The 16,152-nt window shown below is 40.8% G+C and overlaps 1 protein-coding gene across 1 annotated transcript in view; it reads right to left on the bottom strand.

Annotated features, from left to right (window-relative positions):
* The window catches only part of RAD50 (RAD50 double strand break repair protein), a 66,225-nt gene that overhangs the window by 43,512 nt on the left and 6,561 nt on the right, over positions 1-16,152 (bottom strand). The window contains exons 4-13 of the mRNA XM_084763008.1: positions 15,163-15,348; positions 14,498-14,702; positions 10,149-10,277; positions 9,768-9,933; positions 8,897-9,090; positions 7,965-8,171; positions 6,046-6,228; positions 3,473-3,630; positions 2,135-2,310; positions 500-737 (exon numbers count right to left, since the gene is read on the bottom strand). Of these exons, the coding sequence (XP_084619134.1) occupies positions 500-737; positions 2,135-2,310; positions 3,473-3,630; positions 6,046-6,228; positions 7,965-8,171; positions 8,897-9,090; positions 9,768-9,933; positions 10,149-10,277; positions 14,498-14,702; positions 15,163-15,348 (1,842 nt within the window). The remainder of the gene's footprint in view (positions 1-499; positions 738-2,134; positions 2,311-3,472; positions 3,631-6,045; positions 6,229-7,964; positions 8,172-8,896; positions 9,091-9,767; positions 9,934-10,148; positions 10,278-14,497; positions 14,703-15,162; positions 15,349-16,152) is intronic.

Below are 16,152 nucleotides of genomic sequence, written 5' to 3'. Positions count from 1 at the left end.
GTTGCCAGCCAACAAGCCTAATGGTCTGAGTTTGATCCCAAGGACTCACATAATAGAAGGAGAGAACAGACTTCTGAAAGGGGTCCTCTGACCACATGAGTGGCATGGCATGCCCATACCCACACCAAATAAATAAAATGTAAACTTAAGAGCACCGGTTCCTCTTCCAGAGGACCAAGATTTAGTTCCCAGCCCTTCCATGGCAGCTCATAAATCTATGTAACTCCAGTCTCAGGGGATCTAATTCTCTCTCTTCTAGCTTCTGTGGGCACCGAGTATACTTGTGGTACACAGACATACCTATAGGCAAAACACCCACACACATACAATTTTTTTAAGTTGTCTTTTGGCAGGACTTTTCGTATTTTAATTTGTTTGTGGGGTTTGGAAAATGACACCCACCACCAGTTTACAAGCTGTCTTAACTATGACTCAAGCTGAGCCTCAGCAAACACAGAGAGAAGAGACTACACTGACTCCATGACTACTTTAGGCTTACCTCATGGGCACAAGCCCAAGCATTTCATCACGGCGCCGTTCTTTTTTTTTTAGTTCTGATTCTGTTGACTTGAGTTTATCTGGAGCAAGTCTCAGCTTGGACTGCAAGTCACTGATGACTTCCTGTAATTCAGCTTCGGTCTGAAATACTCGCTGACAAACTGGGCAACAGGACTGGTTTTCATCTGTCAGCTGAGTAATGAACTGGGAGTAAACTGCTGTGGCTCCAGCCAGCATAGCTATTTAAAAAAAAAAAAAAAAGAAAAAAGAAACCTATAGTCAGACGCATATTTTCTTCTATAATTATTGTTCTTGCATTATAAATATACCCAAATGAAATAAAGATTTTGACATTTAAATCTTCCTAAGGATTGTCTACATTTAATTTGCATAATTTTTTGGTATCATATAAAAATCCTAACATTTTACTGAGACCTTTTTACATGCCAGGCATTTCTTATACACACATCTCATTTACTCTTCTATAATGTCCTATATAGTGCATAGCTTTATTTTCATTTTATAGATGATAAATCTGAAACACAGAAAGGGTTCAGCAAGTCCCAAAAGCTACCCATACAGTGAGTCGTACAACCAGGAATGAGTTCAAGTCACTTGGATCCATAACAAGGTTCTAAAATCTCCTTTCTTAGACTGGAAGGGGCTCAGCAGTTAAGAGCACTTGTTGCTCTAGCAGAGGGCCAGAGTCAGCTCTTAGCACATACAGGGAAGAGGGCCAGAGTCAGCTCTTAGCACTTACAGGGCAGAGGGCCAGGGTCAGCTCTTAGCACATACAGGGCAGAGGGCCAGGGTCAGCTCTTAGCACTTACAGGGCAGAGGGCCAGGGTCAGCTCTTAGCACTTACAGGGCAGAGGGCCAGGGTTAGCTCTTAGCACATACAGGGCAGAGGGCCAGGGTCAGCTCTTAGCACATACAGGGCAGAGGGCCAGAGTCAGCTCTTAGCACTTACAGGGCAGAGGGCCAGAGTCAGCTCTTAGCACTTACAGGGCAGAGGGCCAGGGTCAGCTCTTAGCACTTACAGGGCAGAGGGCCAGAGTCAGCTCTTAGCACATACAGGGCAGCTCACAGCCACCCACAACTCTTCTTCCAGGGAGATCTGTCCTTGGTGGACACCTGACTCATAATGCACATATGGCTCCATATACACAATTAAAAATAATTTTACAAGGGCAGGGCATGGTGGCCCACACCTTTAATCCCAGCACTTGGGAGGCAGAGGCAGGTAGATCTCTAGGAGTTCTAGGTTAGACTGGTCTACAAAGCAAGTCCAAGAGAGCCAGGGCTACACAGAGAAACCCTGTCTTGAAAAACAAAAACAAAATGAAAATTAAAAGTAAGTCTTAAGAGGGGTGGGAGAGATGGCTAAGTGGTTAAGGGCATTTGCTGCTCTTCCAGAGGATCTAGATTTGATTCCCAGCACCCACACAGGAGCTCACAAGTGTCTGTTCCAGAGGATCTGGAACCCTCACACAGATTACATGCAGGCATATCAATGCACATAAAAATAAATAAATCTTTAAAAAAAAAGTCTTAAAATCTCTGATCCTCAGCAGTTACCTGTGAATGACATTTCAAAAGGCAACAAAGTGCCTTGATAATATAAATTGTAACTTACCTCGCTGTTTTGAGGATTTTTCAATTTCTTCTTTAAGTCTATCTAAATCATTTTCAAAATCTTGGCTACCACAAACATCAAATAGTTTATCTTCATAACTGGACAACTGTTCCTCCTTTTTCTTTAGCTCATGAGTTATATGGCTTTTATTTTGTTCGGCAGAGGCTAGTTCTTTGCTAAAATATAAACAAACATGGGACATTTGAAAGTAATTTAATCTTTCTATTTTAGTTTCCATGTATGATGTTTTGCCTCTATGTCTGCATGTGCACCATATGTGTATCTGGTGCCCAAAGAGACCAGAAAGGACTGTCAGATGCCTGGAATGGACAGGTGGTTGTGAACCACCATCTGGATGCTGGGAACTAAACCCAACTCCAACACAAGTGCAGCCAGTGCTCTTAACCACTGAGCCCTCTCTCCAGCTCTCCAGAAATGAAATTTTTGATTAACGAGATACAAGAAAAATTCTGCCAAAAATCATAAGAGCTAAGCATGAACAGTTATCTTCCTCTACTTGGTATAGTTCTTGCTGGAAACAGACCCCAGGGCCTCAGGCGTGGTAGGCACATACTCTACCACTAAGCTACACTCCAGCCCCATTCTTTTTTAGAAGTCTTAGAAGAACAAGTCGAATGCTCTAACTGAATCTTGTAGTTGAATGCTCTGCCTAGGACACTGACCTAATGCTAACGCTAATGCTGAGCATGGACCACAGTTCCCAGATAAATGTACAGGGGCCAGAATTCTGCTGTATTTCTGGGGCTTGTGGTCTTAGAGTCCAGATTATAGAACTGAGCAACTGGAGGCCACTTAAAATATTAAAATATTTAACACTTAAAATATTCTATTCACTGAAAGACCCTTCTAGAAAAAATTACAAATTTGAGCCAGGCATAATGACATACACCTTATACTTCCAGTATGCCAAAGTTGAGGCAAAAGGATCTCAGTTGGAGACCAGCCTGTTTGACCCTGGCTCAAACAAACAGAAAAAGAAAAAAGAAAATAACACAAATTTAATACAGAAAAGGCCAAACCTATTATCTCCCTAGAAGCCTTATGAGGAGTGTTGTATTCTCTTACCCAACCACCCCTTAAGAGAACGTCTTAGAAGTCTGAGCAGTGCTTTATTCAGAGGCAGAGTACAACCCCTGGGTGCCAATCTTTTTCTACAGTTGAAGAGACAAGAGGTCTCAACCACTCCCACTACATTCTATTTAAATTGCCAGATGTAGGCAACTGAATATGACATACCATCTCATGACAATGATTATTAAAAAAAAAATAAGTAAGAAATAAGAGATTTGTATCAATGGTAATGTTCTAGCAACTCACTTCAGTTTGGCAAGCCTGTCCCTGGTCTGGTTAATTTCTCTGGATTTAGAGTGAAGCCAGTCTTCCAGTTGTTTTTTGTTAGGAAAATACCCCAGCAGTGAAGTTAGTTCATCACTGTGCCTAGACTTTATTTTTCTGATTTGTTCATCTTTGTCAGTCTGTAACGAAAATACAAAATAAAACAAATCAGCGTTTAAAAGTCAAGCCTGTATCTCCATATTTTATTAAGAAAACAGTAAATTCTGGGGCCTGATGCAGTGGCTCAGCAGGTCACAGCATCTGCCACAAAAGGTTGACCACTGGTATTTACCTGAGACTCACATGAAGGCAGGAGAGTCAACTCCACAGCACTGTCACTCTCTTTCTCTCTGAGATTTGCGAGAAAGAATCTCATTCAATAGTCCTGACTGGCCTGGAACTCACTAGGTAGAACAGGCTGGCCAGGGACTCACAGATATCCATCTGCCTCTGCCTCCAAAGGTGTGCAACAGTACAAGTGGCTATAAAGCATGTGTATACTCATAAACATATACTAAATAATAAGTAGAATTTTAAAAATTAATTAATTGGGGGATGGAGAGATGGCTCAGTAGTTAAGAGTACTGGCTATTCTTCCAGAGGACCCAGGTTCAATTCCCAACACCCACATGGTAGTTCACAACTAACTGTCTGTAACTCCAGTTCAGGGCATCCAACACCATCACACAGACATATACAAGCAAAATGCAGGTACACATAAAATAAATAAATCTTAAAAAAAAAATATATATATATATATACATATATATATATATATATATATATATATATATATATATATAAATTAATTGGGCTGGAGAGATGGCTCAGAGGTTAAGAGCACTGTCTGCCCTTCCATGGGTCCTGAATTCAATTCCTAGCAACCACATGGTGTTTTACATCTAGGATGTGATCTGATGCCCTCTTCTGGCCTGCAGGTGTGCATGTAGGCAGAACACTGTATACATAATTATCAATAAATAAATCTTAAAAATGAATTAATTAAATTCAATAAATTCTGGAATGACTGATGTTCCTGTTTAAAAAATGCAAAGTATAAAAATTCAAGTAAAGCCAGGCATGGTGGTGCACGCCTTTAATCCCAGCACTCGGGAGGCAGAGGTAGGCGGATCGCTGTGAGTTTGAGGCCAGCCTGGTCTACAAAGCGAGTCCAGGACAGCCAAGGCTACACAGAGAAACCCTGTCTCAAAAAACCAAAAAAAAAAAAAAAAAAAAAAAAAAAATCAAGTAAAAAAATATAAAATTTCTTAAAGACTTGTAGTGAGGACTGCCTTTAAAAAAAATGTGGGGCCACAGCAGCCATCTTCCAGTAACTTGCCAAAATGATGAACACAAACGGAAAGAGGAGGGGCACTAACTCTATGTTCTCCAGACCTTTTAGGAAACATGGAGTTTTTCCTATGGCCACATACCTGCGATATTGTAGGCATCAAGGGAACGGGCACTGTTCAAAAAGGAATGCCCCATAGTGTTACAGAAGAGTCTACAACGTCACCCAGCACGCTGTAGGCATCATTGTGAACAAGCAGGTTAAGGACAAGATTCTCGCTGAGAGAATCAATGCGCACATTGAGCATATCAAGCACTCTAAGAGAGGGGACATCTTCCTGAAGCATGTGATGGAGAACGACCAGAAGAAGGAAGTCAAGGAGAAGGGCACCTGGGTTCAGCTGAAGCACCAGCCTGCGCCACCCAGAGGAGCTCACTTCATGAGAACGAAAGAAAAGGAGCCTGAGCTGCTGGAGCCCATTCTGTAATTCATGGCCTAATGTGTAAAAAGAAATAAAGGACTTGGACTGTAAAAAAAAAAAAGTGTGTGTGCGCACGCGCATACTCCAACTATGGCACACTCTGGTAGAAGTCAGAGGACAACTTTGGAGTCAGCTCTTTCCTTCTATCATGTGAGTTCCATGGTTTAAATTCAGGTGCTCGGGCTGGACAGCAAGCATCTTTACCTTCAAGGCATCTCCCATGTCCTAGGATGGTCTTTTTAAGCCAGGGTAATAACAATTCTAATGTCATAAAAATTTTTTAATTTGTTAAAAGTTACCAACAGTTTGGCGTGGTGGCACACTTTAATCCCAGCACTCAGGAGGCAGAGGCAGGGGAGTGCTGTGAGTTCCTCATCTACAAAGAGTTCCAGGACAGCCAGAGCTACACAGAAAAAACCTGTCTTAAAAACCAGAAGAAAAAATTTACCAATGAAGAATGCATTTTTGTGTTTGTATTACTGGACTTTTTGTTACTAACACATAACTTTTTTCTATATTCCCCGTTAGGAGGCTGAGGCAGGAGAGTCACTTGAGTCCACAGAGTCAGAGGCCAGTAAGGACAATACCCTATCTCAAAAACAGAAACAACAACTAAGTAGAAAAAAAAGTTTTAAGCATAAAAGTCTATCTTATAAGCCTATTTTTAATACTGAGTTCTTGTAAGCTCTAAATACCAAGCCAATACTTCAGTCTACGACTACAAATGGAAGGTAACTATTTTAAATACCAGCCAGCACAGCTACCACAGAAAGGAAGTCATACTTTGTCTTTGGTCAGCATCTCCATCTGCGTGCGAGTTGTTGTGTGATGATTTAACTGCTCCATCTCCTGGTCCAGTTTCCGCAAGCTCCTGTCCAGGTCAGCTTTCTCATTTTGGAGGCTTATTACTTCTGCTTTTAGGCTTTCCACAGTGCTATTTTTCTCAGCCTTGCTTAGTTCATGTTCCTAATCAAGAATTTCAAAAAAAAAATGCACATTTATATATTCTGCGCCAGAATTAAGATAATGACAAAGTGTAATGGAAATTATGTCCCAGGATCACTTGGAAAACATAGTGGTCTTTCTTTTAATAAACCTTCAGTTTTGCCACTAAAAGCAAAAATCACTCCTAAGAGCAACAAAATACTATTTTTTGCTTATATCCAAAAAAGGAAAAAGTAAACTTATATATGCTTTAGGAAAAATCTAATTTAGGTGACTCTACTATGCTATAATGATAAAGAATTTTAAAAGGGTCAAACAGAAAAGAGAAATAAATATAGAAAAAAAAATTAGGAGGGGCTAATAAAATGGCTTGGTGGTTAAGAGTGTATACTGCTTTTCCAGAGGACCCAAGTTCAATTCCCAGAATCCATGGCAGGCAGCTCATACCTATAGATCCAATGCCTCTGGCCTCTTAAAGCACCTGGATTCCCTTGCACATAACCACAAAGACACATACACATACATGCATAACTAAAAATGAGTATTTTTTTAAATTAGGAGAAATGTATGTATGTAGATGAATGTATAACTCTTAACTCACCATTTAGGTATTTATTAAGTCCCATATAGCTCGCTATACCGCTTTGGAATGTAGAAACCACAAACAGTGGGATGTGGTCCCTCACTGGCACTTCCCCATCCTGACAACACGGTGATACACTGCACACTGATGAAAACGTACACTGCAGTGGCCAGTTACAAAGAAACATCCGTTTACCTAGGCATGGAGGTGGGACGGAGGCTCTGACACACACTAGGGTGCTTACGTTGAAGAGGAGATGTGAAAGAGGAGGACAGAAGCGAGGAGGAAAACTCAAAATTCTTGAAGAAAAGGCCAGGAGAGGTTTTTACCACAGGAAGAGTGGTAACAAGTCAGTCACATAAAACCTCACTGTGTGGAGACGGACTGGCAGAGTATTTGCTTTTTAGCTGAGTCTGATTCCGAGGTACTCATAATAGTCACCCCACTTTGCTGTGTGTAGAACACGCATCTGTGAACCACACTCAAAGGAGACTTTGATTTAGAGAGTCTAAAACTTGAAAGTGTGAGCACAAATATTTTAAAATTTTTTCTTGGTAATACTAATTTTAACCCATCAGTTTCTAGAATCAAGAGCTGATGATCAAAATATTTAGGGCTGGAGAGATGGCTCAGTGGTTAAAAGCACTGCCTGCTCTTCCAGAGGTCTTAAGTTCAATTCCCAGCAACCACATGGTGGCTCACAACCATCTATAATGGGATCTGGTGCCCTCTTCTGATCTGCAGTTGTACATGCTGGCAAAACACTGTATACGAAATAAATAAATAAATACTTTAAAAAAGGGGGAGGGGGCCAGGTGGTGATAGTGCACGCCTTTAATCCCAGCACTTGGGTGACAAAGGCAGGTGGATCACTATGAGTCCGTCTAGGAAAAAAAAAAGTATATATATATGTATATATAATATTTAAATAAGCTCATTTTTTTTTGTTTTTTGAGACAGGGTTTCTCTGTGTAGCCTTGGCTGTCCTAGACTCGCTTTGTAGTCCAGGCTGGCCTTGAACTCACAGCGATCCGCCTGCCTCTGCCTTCCGAGTGCTGGGATTAAAGGCATGCACCACTACGCCCGGCTAAATAAACTCATTTTACATGGCTTGTTAACTGAAGGGCCACAGTCTCAAGGTGAGCGACAGATAAGACACTTGAGGGCAGCTTACAGCCTTTGTGAGCTCCTGGTCCAGCTCCAGAACCCTGTCTGAGGAGCCCTCCAGCTGCTGCAGCTCGTTCTTGACGCTCCTTAGCTCGGCCTGCTTCTTAGTGAGGATTTCTGTTTTCAGCTCAATCATTCTTCCCAGTCCACTCTTCTTGTCCCTTATCTCATCAATCTGCTTTTGCTTCAGAGTTTCTTTTTCTGTAAGGTCGTTCTACATGTCAAAAATGCACATTAGTATAACTCTTTCATTAAGCAACTAAGGAAACTTCCTTTTAAAGTAACACTTACAATGAAGGAAATATACGAAATAATTTCTATAACTGTGAGAAGCATTGCCCAGAGATATTTGTAACTGTGAACAAACATTTTTGCAATTGTCCTCAAAAACAAATTTTATTAAAAATAAAACCATACATCTGTACTATGCTCCTATTTTTATCCTTAAAAAAAAAAAAAAAAGTTTCTCAAGCCAGGAGTGGTGGCACAGGCCTTTACTCCCAGCACTTGGAAGACAGAGGCAGAGTGCAAGGCTACCCTGGTCTACAAATGAGTCCAGGACAGCCAAGGTTACACAGAGAAACCCGATCTCAAAGACCAAAACAAAACAAAACAACAAAAAAAATTGTTTCTCAAGTTTTTTTCTATTTAATAGCTCAAAACTCAGCTAAAAAATGTGACAAAGTCAGAATCACTTTAAAAGTTCATAGAATTCGTGGTGACACATACCTTTAATCCCAGCATTCAGGGGGGCAGAGGCAGACTGGTCTCTGTGAGTTCCAGGCCAGCCTGGTCTACAATGCGAGTCCAGGAGGCAGGGCTACACAGAGACACCCTGTCTCAAAAAACAAACAAGCAAACAACAAAACAAAAAGGTTTATAGGATCATCTAGTGAAGCTGACACAAAAGACAGCAAACCTGGGGTTCACAATATTTACCAAGAGCTGGCTGGCGGTTTTAGCTTCTCTTTCCTGTCTCTCTCTCACAAGTTCATGAAAATTTTTAATCTGTCTTTCACTGAATGGGCCACGCTCAAAACCATCCAACTCAAGATGTGTTGCCAAAGACTGAATTAGTGAATCTCTGGCTCGGATGTGTTCTTGATGGCGATCTGCCTGTAGTTGTAGACGACCTTTATTTAAAAAGAAAAAACCATTTTTTTAGTTGATTTTTTTTTTAAAGTTGTGGTAACAGTAGATTTATATGTAATCTCTATATACTCTGCCCAGTGTGCTCTAAACTGTACACTGACATTGTATTAACCACAGGTCTATCTACATTCTCCAGTGCTGTTTACACTCATTTGTGGGTATGCATTAAGTTTCATATAACTTTCTACAAGATTTAAAATTTTTGTTTATGTGTACATCTTTGTTCCTGTGTCTGTGCCACATGTGTGTGAGTGCCCATGGAGAAAAGAGGTGACTGTAAGGCTCCCAATGTGGGTGCTAGAAACCAAACTCAAGTTCTCTGGAAGAGCAGAAAGTACTCTTAACCACTGAGCTATCAGTTCACACAATGGCAGTAAGTAGACACTTAACAGTTTCAACACAGCAAGACTCTTCTTGTTCTGTAACCGTAAGCACGGCCGTCTTCCTCCTGTCCCCCTTTCTGTCCACTACCCTTGGCAACCATGAATCTGTCACCAGGTCCTCAGCTTTTGATATTTCAGAAGGTCATAGAAATGGAAGCACGCTATACAGGCTTTTGAGACTGGATGTTCTCAGTGTTCATTCTGAGCAGAGTCTTCATTCACGCAGAAAACGTATGTTCTAGAAGGGAGGAGGCCACATACGGCCTGTGGCTTACCCTGCTCCACAAGCAGCTCTTCTCTTTCTTGGCTGAGGAGCCGCGCCTCTTTACTCAGCTTATCAAGTTCCCGCTGACAGTCTACCAAGCGCCTTTCTTTCTCCCTTACTGTTCTCTGGTGATTGTGATATAAGTCATTTAGTTGCTCATCGGTCCCTTGAAAAACCTGTATCAAACCAAAATAAACAGCTTTAATGGATTACTATGATAACCACTCTAACACAATGGAAATTTTATTCAATATCCATCTTAAAAGTGGTATCACAAACATCAAGATTCAAGTTTACTTTTCCCCCAAAATGTGAAGACAAAAGGGTTGAAGTGTAATTCAGTATGATAATCCTCAAATTTTCAAAGAGAACAAAATTTATCACCACAAACCTTTTCCATTTTCTGTTCCAATTCGCTGTTATCTCTCTCCATTTGTTTCTTTCTGCTATCCAAGGCTTTAATTTCGTTGTCAAGTCTCATTATTTTAGACAGGTTGTGTTCAATTTCTTTCAGGCGATTCTGAAAGTAAAGGTGTATTCTTCATGAATGGAATCCATTCTGGCTTACTTCACTGAGAAAGGGGCATAGGTTATGCAAGGATCATTTAATAAGACACCATCACTCCGCGCTAACAGCAGCCTGTGAGAGAGTCACTAGGAACACCACGTAAGCGCTCAGGACACAGAAAGCCCATGGCTTGCTTTCAACAACCTCCACACAAGCCATTTGTTATAAGGCACTGACAGCCAGTGTCTCTGAAACGCCACATTTTAACTATTTAGGCTAAACTGATAAGAACAGATACTACACTTGATCTTAGTCAAAAGACCATGAAGTGCTTTATTATTATTTATGTATACATGTATGTGTGTCCGTGTACATGCCAAAGGAATCCATGCAAGGGCTGGATCCTCTGGTTCTAGAGCTACAAGCAATTTGGAGCTGCCTGATACGGATGCTGCCAATTGAACTTCGATCTTGCACAGAAACAGTGAGTCCTCTTATCTGCTGAGCCTTCAATCCAGCCTGTCAAACGCCACATTTTTAAGAACAGACATCTTAAATGGCTAGTTTATTTTTTATAATAATGGTGATGATGACTAAATGATGAGGCTTGGTCCCAGGGCTTCATACAAGATAGGCAAGCATTTTAACACTGAGCTACAGCCCCACCCCTAATTGCTCATTGTTCTGGTTGGCATAGGATTTTATGTAGCCCACACTGGCTTTAAACCACTATGTAGCCAAAGACAACCATGAATTCTCAATCTTTCTGCCTCCATTCATCAAGTGCACCAGGCATGCATGTGGTGCACAGATATACATGCAGGTAAAATACCTACACACATAAAGGAAAAATAATGTAAATTATACTAGTAACATATCTTATGTTCTATACACTAATGAATAGTATGTAATCACCATACAAGAAGGAATGTTCTTTATTTTGTTCCCTTCTATATTCCCAGAAGTCTTTAATGTTAGCTAAATATTCAAATAGATTTGAACAAAGTAATCTTACTAATAATAATGGTCATATCTGATTAAAGCCTACTGTGTTCCATGTTCCAGACACTATTAGGTGGTACTCTGACTGTAAGCCCACAGGCTAAGCAGACAGTCAGAAGACTTGAGCAACTTGGACAAAGCTGCACACACCAGGTTGGTGGTGGTGCACACCTGTAATCCCAGGGCTCAGAGGAGAGCCAGAGAATTACGAATCATGTATTGTGGGTGACTAAGTGAGAGCTCATCTCGGAGACCCAAAAGCCAAGAATGGGCCCACAAGACTGGGAGGTGAGGCTGGAATGCTGGTCCTCCTGAGCTTGCACACTGAAGCATGGATATGCAGCACACAGGGAGAACGGGCAAATGCTACTAAAGGCATGCATTTCCAGAAAGCCTTTCCGATAAAGCACAGGGCTCAGCTGCTGCCCTCATCCAGACTCTGAAAGGAGGCAGGAAAGAAGATCCCTTGAACCTAGGCCAGGATTCTAAGGTCAGCCTGGGCAAATGGCTATGATCCTGCTTTATATATAAAATCCAGAAGGTAGGAAGAACAACAACCAAAGCCAAGTATGCATGAAAATGCCACAAGAAAACCTGATATTCTGTAAGCTAGTTAAAAGAACAACACAAGCTTAAAAAGCTATACTAATTTGCATATACATGGATGAATTCCAAATTTTGTACAATGTCAAGAACGCCCTTAAAATTATACAAATTCTCTACAAAGACATGTCAGTTGGGAGATCTCAAAAAAGAAAAACACCTATAAAATCAGATTTAACTACAGCAGTGCTCAATACCTAGGACCTGTGCCAACCATTCACTCACAGTCTACTTCCTCTCAAATCTAACCTCTCCAGGCACTTACAGAGCAACTGTCTAAGCTGGGCACTGGAGTGGCACATACCTTTAAGCCCAGCACTAAGAGGCAGAGCATGGAGGCCAGCAAAGGCCAGCTTGGTCTACAAAGAGAGTTCCAGAAAGCTAGGGCTACACAGAAAAAGCTTGTATCTAAAAGCCTAAATGAATAAACTAAGACTGACCACCTAACACAGACTTAAGACTAGTTAGAATTGAGTGTCTGATACTTTTAAAGAAATATACGTGCTCTCGAAGTTCACATAAAAATAAGGTACTTTATAGAGATGGAGACATGGCTTAGTGGTTAAGAGTAGCTCCACTCCATCACTCACACTGTGACTCACAATGTCTGTACCATCAGTTTCCCAGGGATCTGATGCCTTTCTGGCTTCCACAGGCATTGTATATACATGGTGCACAGTCACACATGCAGGCAAAACACCGATAGACATAAAAATAAATGGTTTTTAAAAGGTACTTTATAGGCCAGAGATGGCTCAGAGGTTAAGAAAACTGGCTGCTCTTTTAGAGGTCTTGAGTTCAAAACCCAGCAACCACATGGTGGCTCACAACCATCTATAATGAGATCTGGTGCCCTCTTCTGGTGTACATGCATTACATGCAGGCAGAACACTGTATAAATACATCTTTTTTTAAAAAAAGGTACTTTAGAGTGGATGGTTTTGCACACCTGTAATCCCAGCACTTGGGAGGTAGAGGCAGTAGGTAACCTGAGTTCCAGGCTAGTCTGGTTTACAGAAAGCAGGACAGTTAAGGCTACATAGAGCAACCCTGTTTTGAAAAACCAAACCAATGGGGCTGGAAAAATGACTCAGAGGTTAAGAGCAGTGACTGCTCTTCCAGAGGTCCTGAGTTCAATTCCCAGAAACCACATGGTGGCTCACAACCATCTATAATGTGATCTGATGCATCTTCTGGCATGCAGGTATACATGCTGGCAGAGCACTGTATATATAATAACAAATAAGTCTTAAAAAAAGAAAGAAAAACCAAACCAATATATGTATAAAATATATTTCTACTCTAATATGAGTTATTGTACCTATATAACTCAACTATAACACAAGGTTTACTTCCAATGCTTTGAAAGTGCTATCAAGCTGTTTAGCAGAAATAAGTTATACAAATTAAATGTTAGTAGATGAAATCATGGTTATGTCAATTGCTAGTCTACTTTTATCACAAGAACATACATCTTAGGTACAGCAGATAGATATGACGCTATAGAAAGACAAGGGCTTCAAAAACCCCAGGGACATACAGAATATGGCATTTAAAAATGTTTTTTTTATTACTTTAAAGATTCATTGACAATGAGACAGGTTAACTCTTGGCAACACCCAGCCAGAGGATGATGAGCATGAAAGAAAAGAACCTCTTTATGGAGATGGCTTCAAATGTGACAAACTAGCCACTGGGCAAAAGGTCCTCATTTTTACCACAGACAGAATTCTGCCTAAAAAATAGGGCAAGCTTGGACGCACGCAGAGTTGACGACCAAACTCTGCCAAGACAGGGTAAGCAAGTCCTCAATAGTTACTGCCTGTCTGTCTGTTACTGTCAGATATACTGGGCCAGAAGGCTGAAGAAGATGCTCTAATGTTATAGAGAGTTTTGGGTGACTATTTAGGTAGAAAATTGTCTCTGTCATGTTTTCATTTGGAAAACTACTAACCTGCACTCCTGGCATACTCAGGTAATCAAGTTTATTCCTCAAGTCTCTGAGGGAGTTGAAGATCAGGTAGTTTAGTTTTAAAATGAAGCTTAATTGTTTAGGAGTTAAGATGTTTTTAGGTCTAGATAGGTGTTCTAAGTTGATAATGACAATATGTGATGGAGATTGATTTACATCCAGAAATTTAGATAGGAAAGATGTCTTCTTCAAGGCTGTCAAATACAAATAGCCAAAACACTAAGAATGTAACATTTATATAATTCCTGACTGTGTAATAGTTCTTCTTGCTATAGGGAATCTATTGTATATGTGTAATAATATAAATGTATATGCAAAAAAATTAAATTAAAAAAGAAAGAAAAACCAAACCAAACCAAATAACTAAATACTTTAAGGTTAAATGATACCATGGTGGGGGAGGGGATTTCTTCTTCATATACTAAATAACAGCTATTGTACACCATGGTAAATACAATCAGTACCTAACTGTTGTGTACTTGTAAATTGCTGAGAAAATAGATTTAAGGGCTCTTATCACATATACACAGAGAAAGATGACGTAAGGAAAATGTTAATTAGCTGACTTTACCCATCTCTATAGCAAATACACTAAATCATATTACGTGTCATAAACATACAGTTTTAATTTGCCCATAAAAAATAAAGCAATTACCTTCAATGGCTCAAGTTCATTCTCATAGGACTTGACAATCTCCTGTGATGACGCTAACTGGGCTTCCTTGCTGGTGATCTGATCGCGGATCTCACACGCTTTCTCCTTATTTTGCTTTAGATATTTCAATTCTGTTTGACACTCTTTTACTTTCTGACCTTGTGTCTGACGGACCTGTCGAAGTGTATCTAAGGCTTTAATGTACCTTTAAAGATATGAAATAAAAGTAAAACTTCTGGCTAAGTAAATTACAGTAGAGTATTAGGTAAACATTAGTACTACATTTAGAGTTAATAACTTAGAAAATGTTTATGACATCAGGGTTAAATGAAAAAAAGTATAGCTATTCTACCAGATGAATATGGATAAGAAAACTGAAAGGGCAGATGCCTGACGGTTATTACTTGGTGGAACACTGAGTGCTGACCCTTCTTGCCTTTTAGTTTTCTCTTTTATAAAAGAGCATCAAGGTAGCCATATGCACCTAGAGCTTCAGATGCTGGTGAGCAAAGAAATGTGAGGGCAGCCTGAGCAATGAAACCAACAGAAACACCCCGCCCAGACTTGGGGTGTAAGGCGCGAAGCACAGGTAGAGGGCGCAGGGCCAAGCTCACAAACTAAAATATGACTTCATGTCGTCACAGCTCCAACACCCAGCTACAAACCTTGTTGCTGAGAAAATCTCATCAAACTTTTGCTTCAGGGCTTTTCCTTCACTTAAAGGCCAATTGGAGTCTTCTTGGTGACAGAAAATAACATTATTTAGCACAGACTTGGAGACCCCAAGACAGCTTATCATTTCTCGGTCAATTTCTGCACATTTGGAGCTGATACTGATTTTTTCACCATGCCTGCAGAAAGTGAGAATCAATGCTATTAGTGAAGTGACCTTTGTAGGTACCTATCGCTCGCCTTTCTGCTGAGAGGGTCTCGTCTGTCTGAGACTGGCCACAAACTCACTCTGTAGCCAAGAACAAGCTTGAACTTCTGATCCTCCTGTCCCCAGCTCCCAGCCAGTCTGTGTGGTAGTGGGAGGCACACTGAAGACTGTATACTAGGCACGTACTCTACAACTGAGCTACATACTCAGCACACACAATTCTCCCATAAAAAACAAAACAAACAAAATGGCCCTTTACTTGTCCCATTAAATAGCTTCCTCATTCTAAGAAAACTCTTGGAGCTACGAAGAAAAACTGTTGGTGAAGTATCTGCCACCTAGCGCTCAGTCCTCGACACCCGTATGAAAGAAAGCTCAGGTGGTGGCATGCACTTGTCATCTCAGTGCACATTTAAAAGTCCAAGTAGGTCAGCTGGGTGTGGTGGCTCACACCTATATCCCTAGCGTTAGGGAGGAAGGCAGGTGGACTGCTCTGAGTTTGGGGCTGCCCTGAGCTGTCACGAGCAAACTTTGCTAGATATAGTGGTCTGTGCCTATAACCTCTTCTTGGAAGGGGGAAGCAGGAAGGTCAGGAGTTCAAGGCACCCTTGGCTACGAAGGAAGTTTGGAACCAACCTGGATTACACGAGACTCTTATCTCAAAAAGAAAACAAAAAGCTCCCTGCCCCCCCCCCAATATATTGTTGCAGGATATTTGATCCTAATGTGACCCCTGAGATTGTGAACTGTAAAAACCTGTCTTTTGTTTGGCCTG

Source organism: Acomys minous (assembly GCF_964271855.1).
Source record: "Acomys minous genome assembly, chromosome: 16".
In the NCBI taxonomy this organism is placed as follows: domain Eukaryota; kingdom Metazoa; phylum Chordata; class Mammalia; order Rodentia; family Muridae; genus Acomys; species Acomys minous.
The sequence above is the reverse complement of the archived record's forward strand: the minus strand, read 5'-3'. Positions and strand labels throughout refer to the sequence as shown.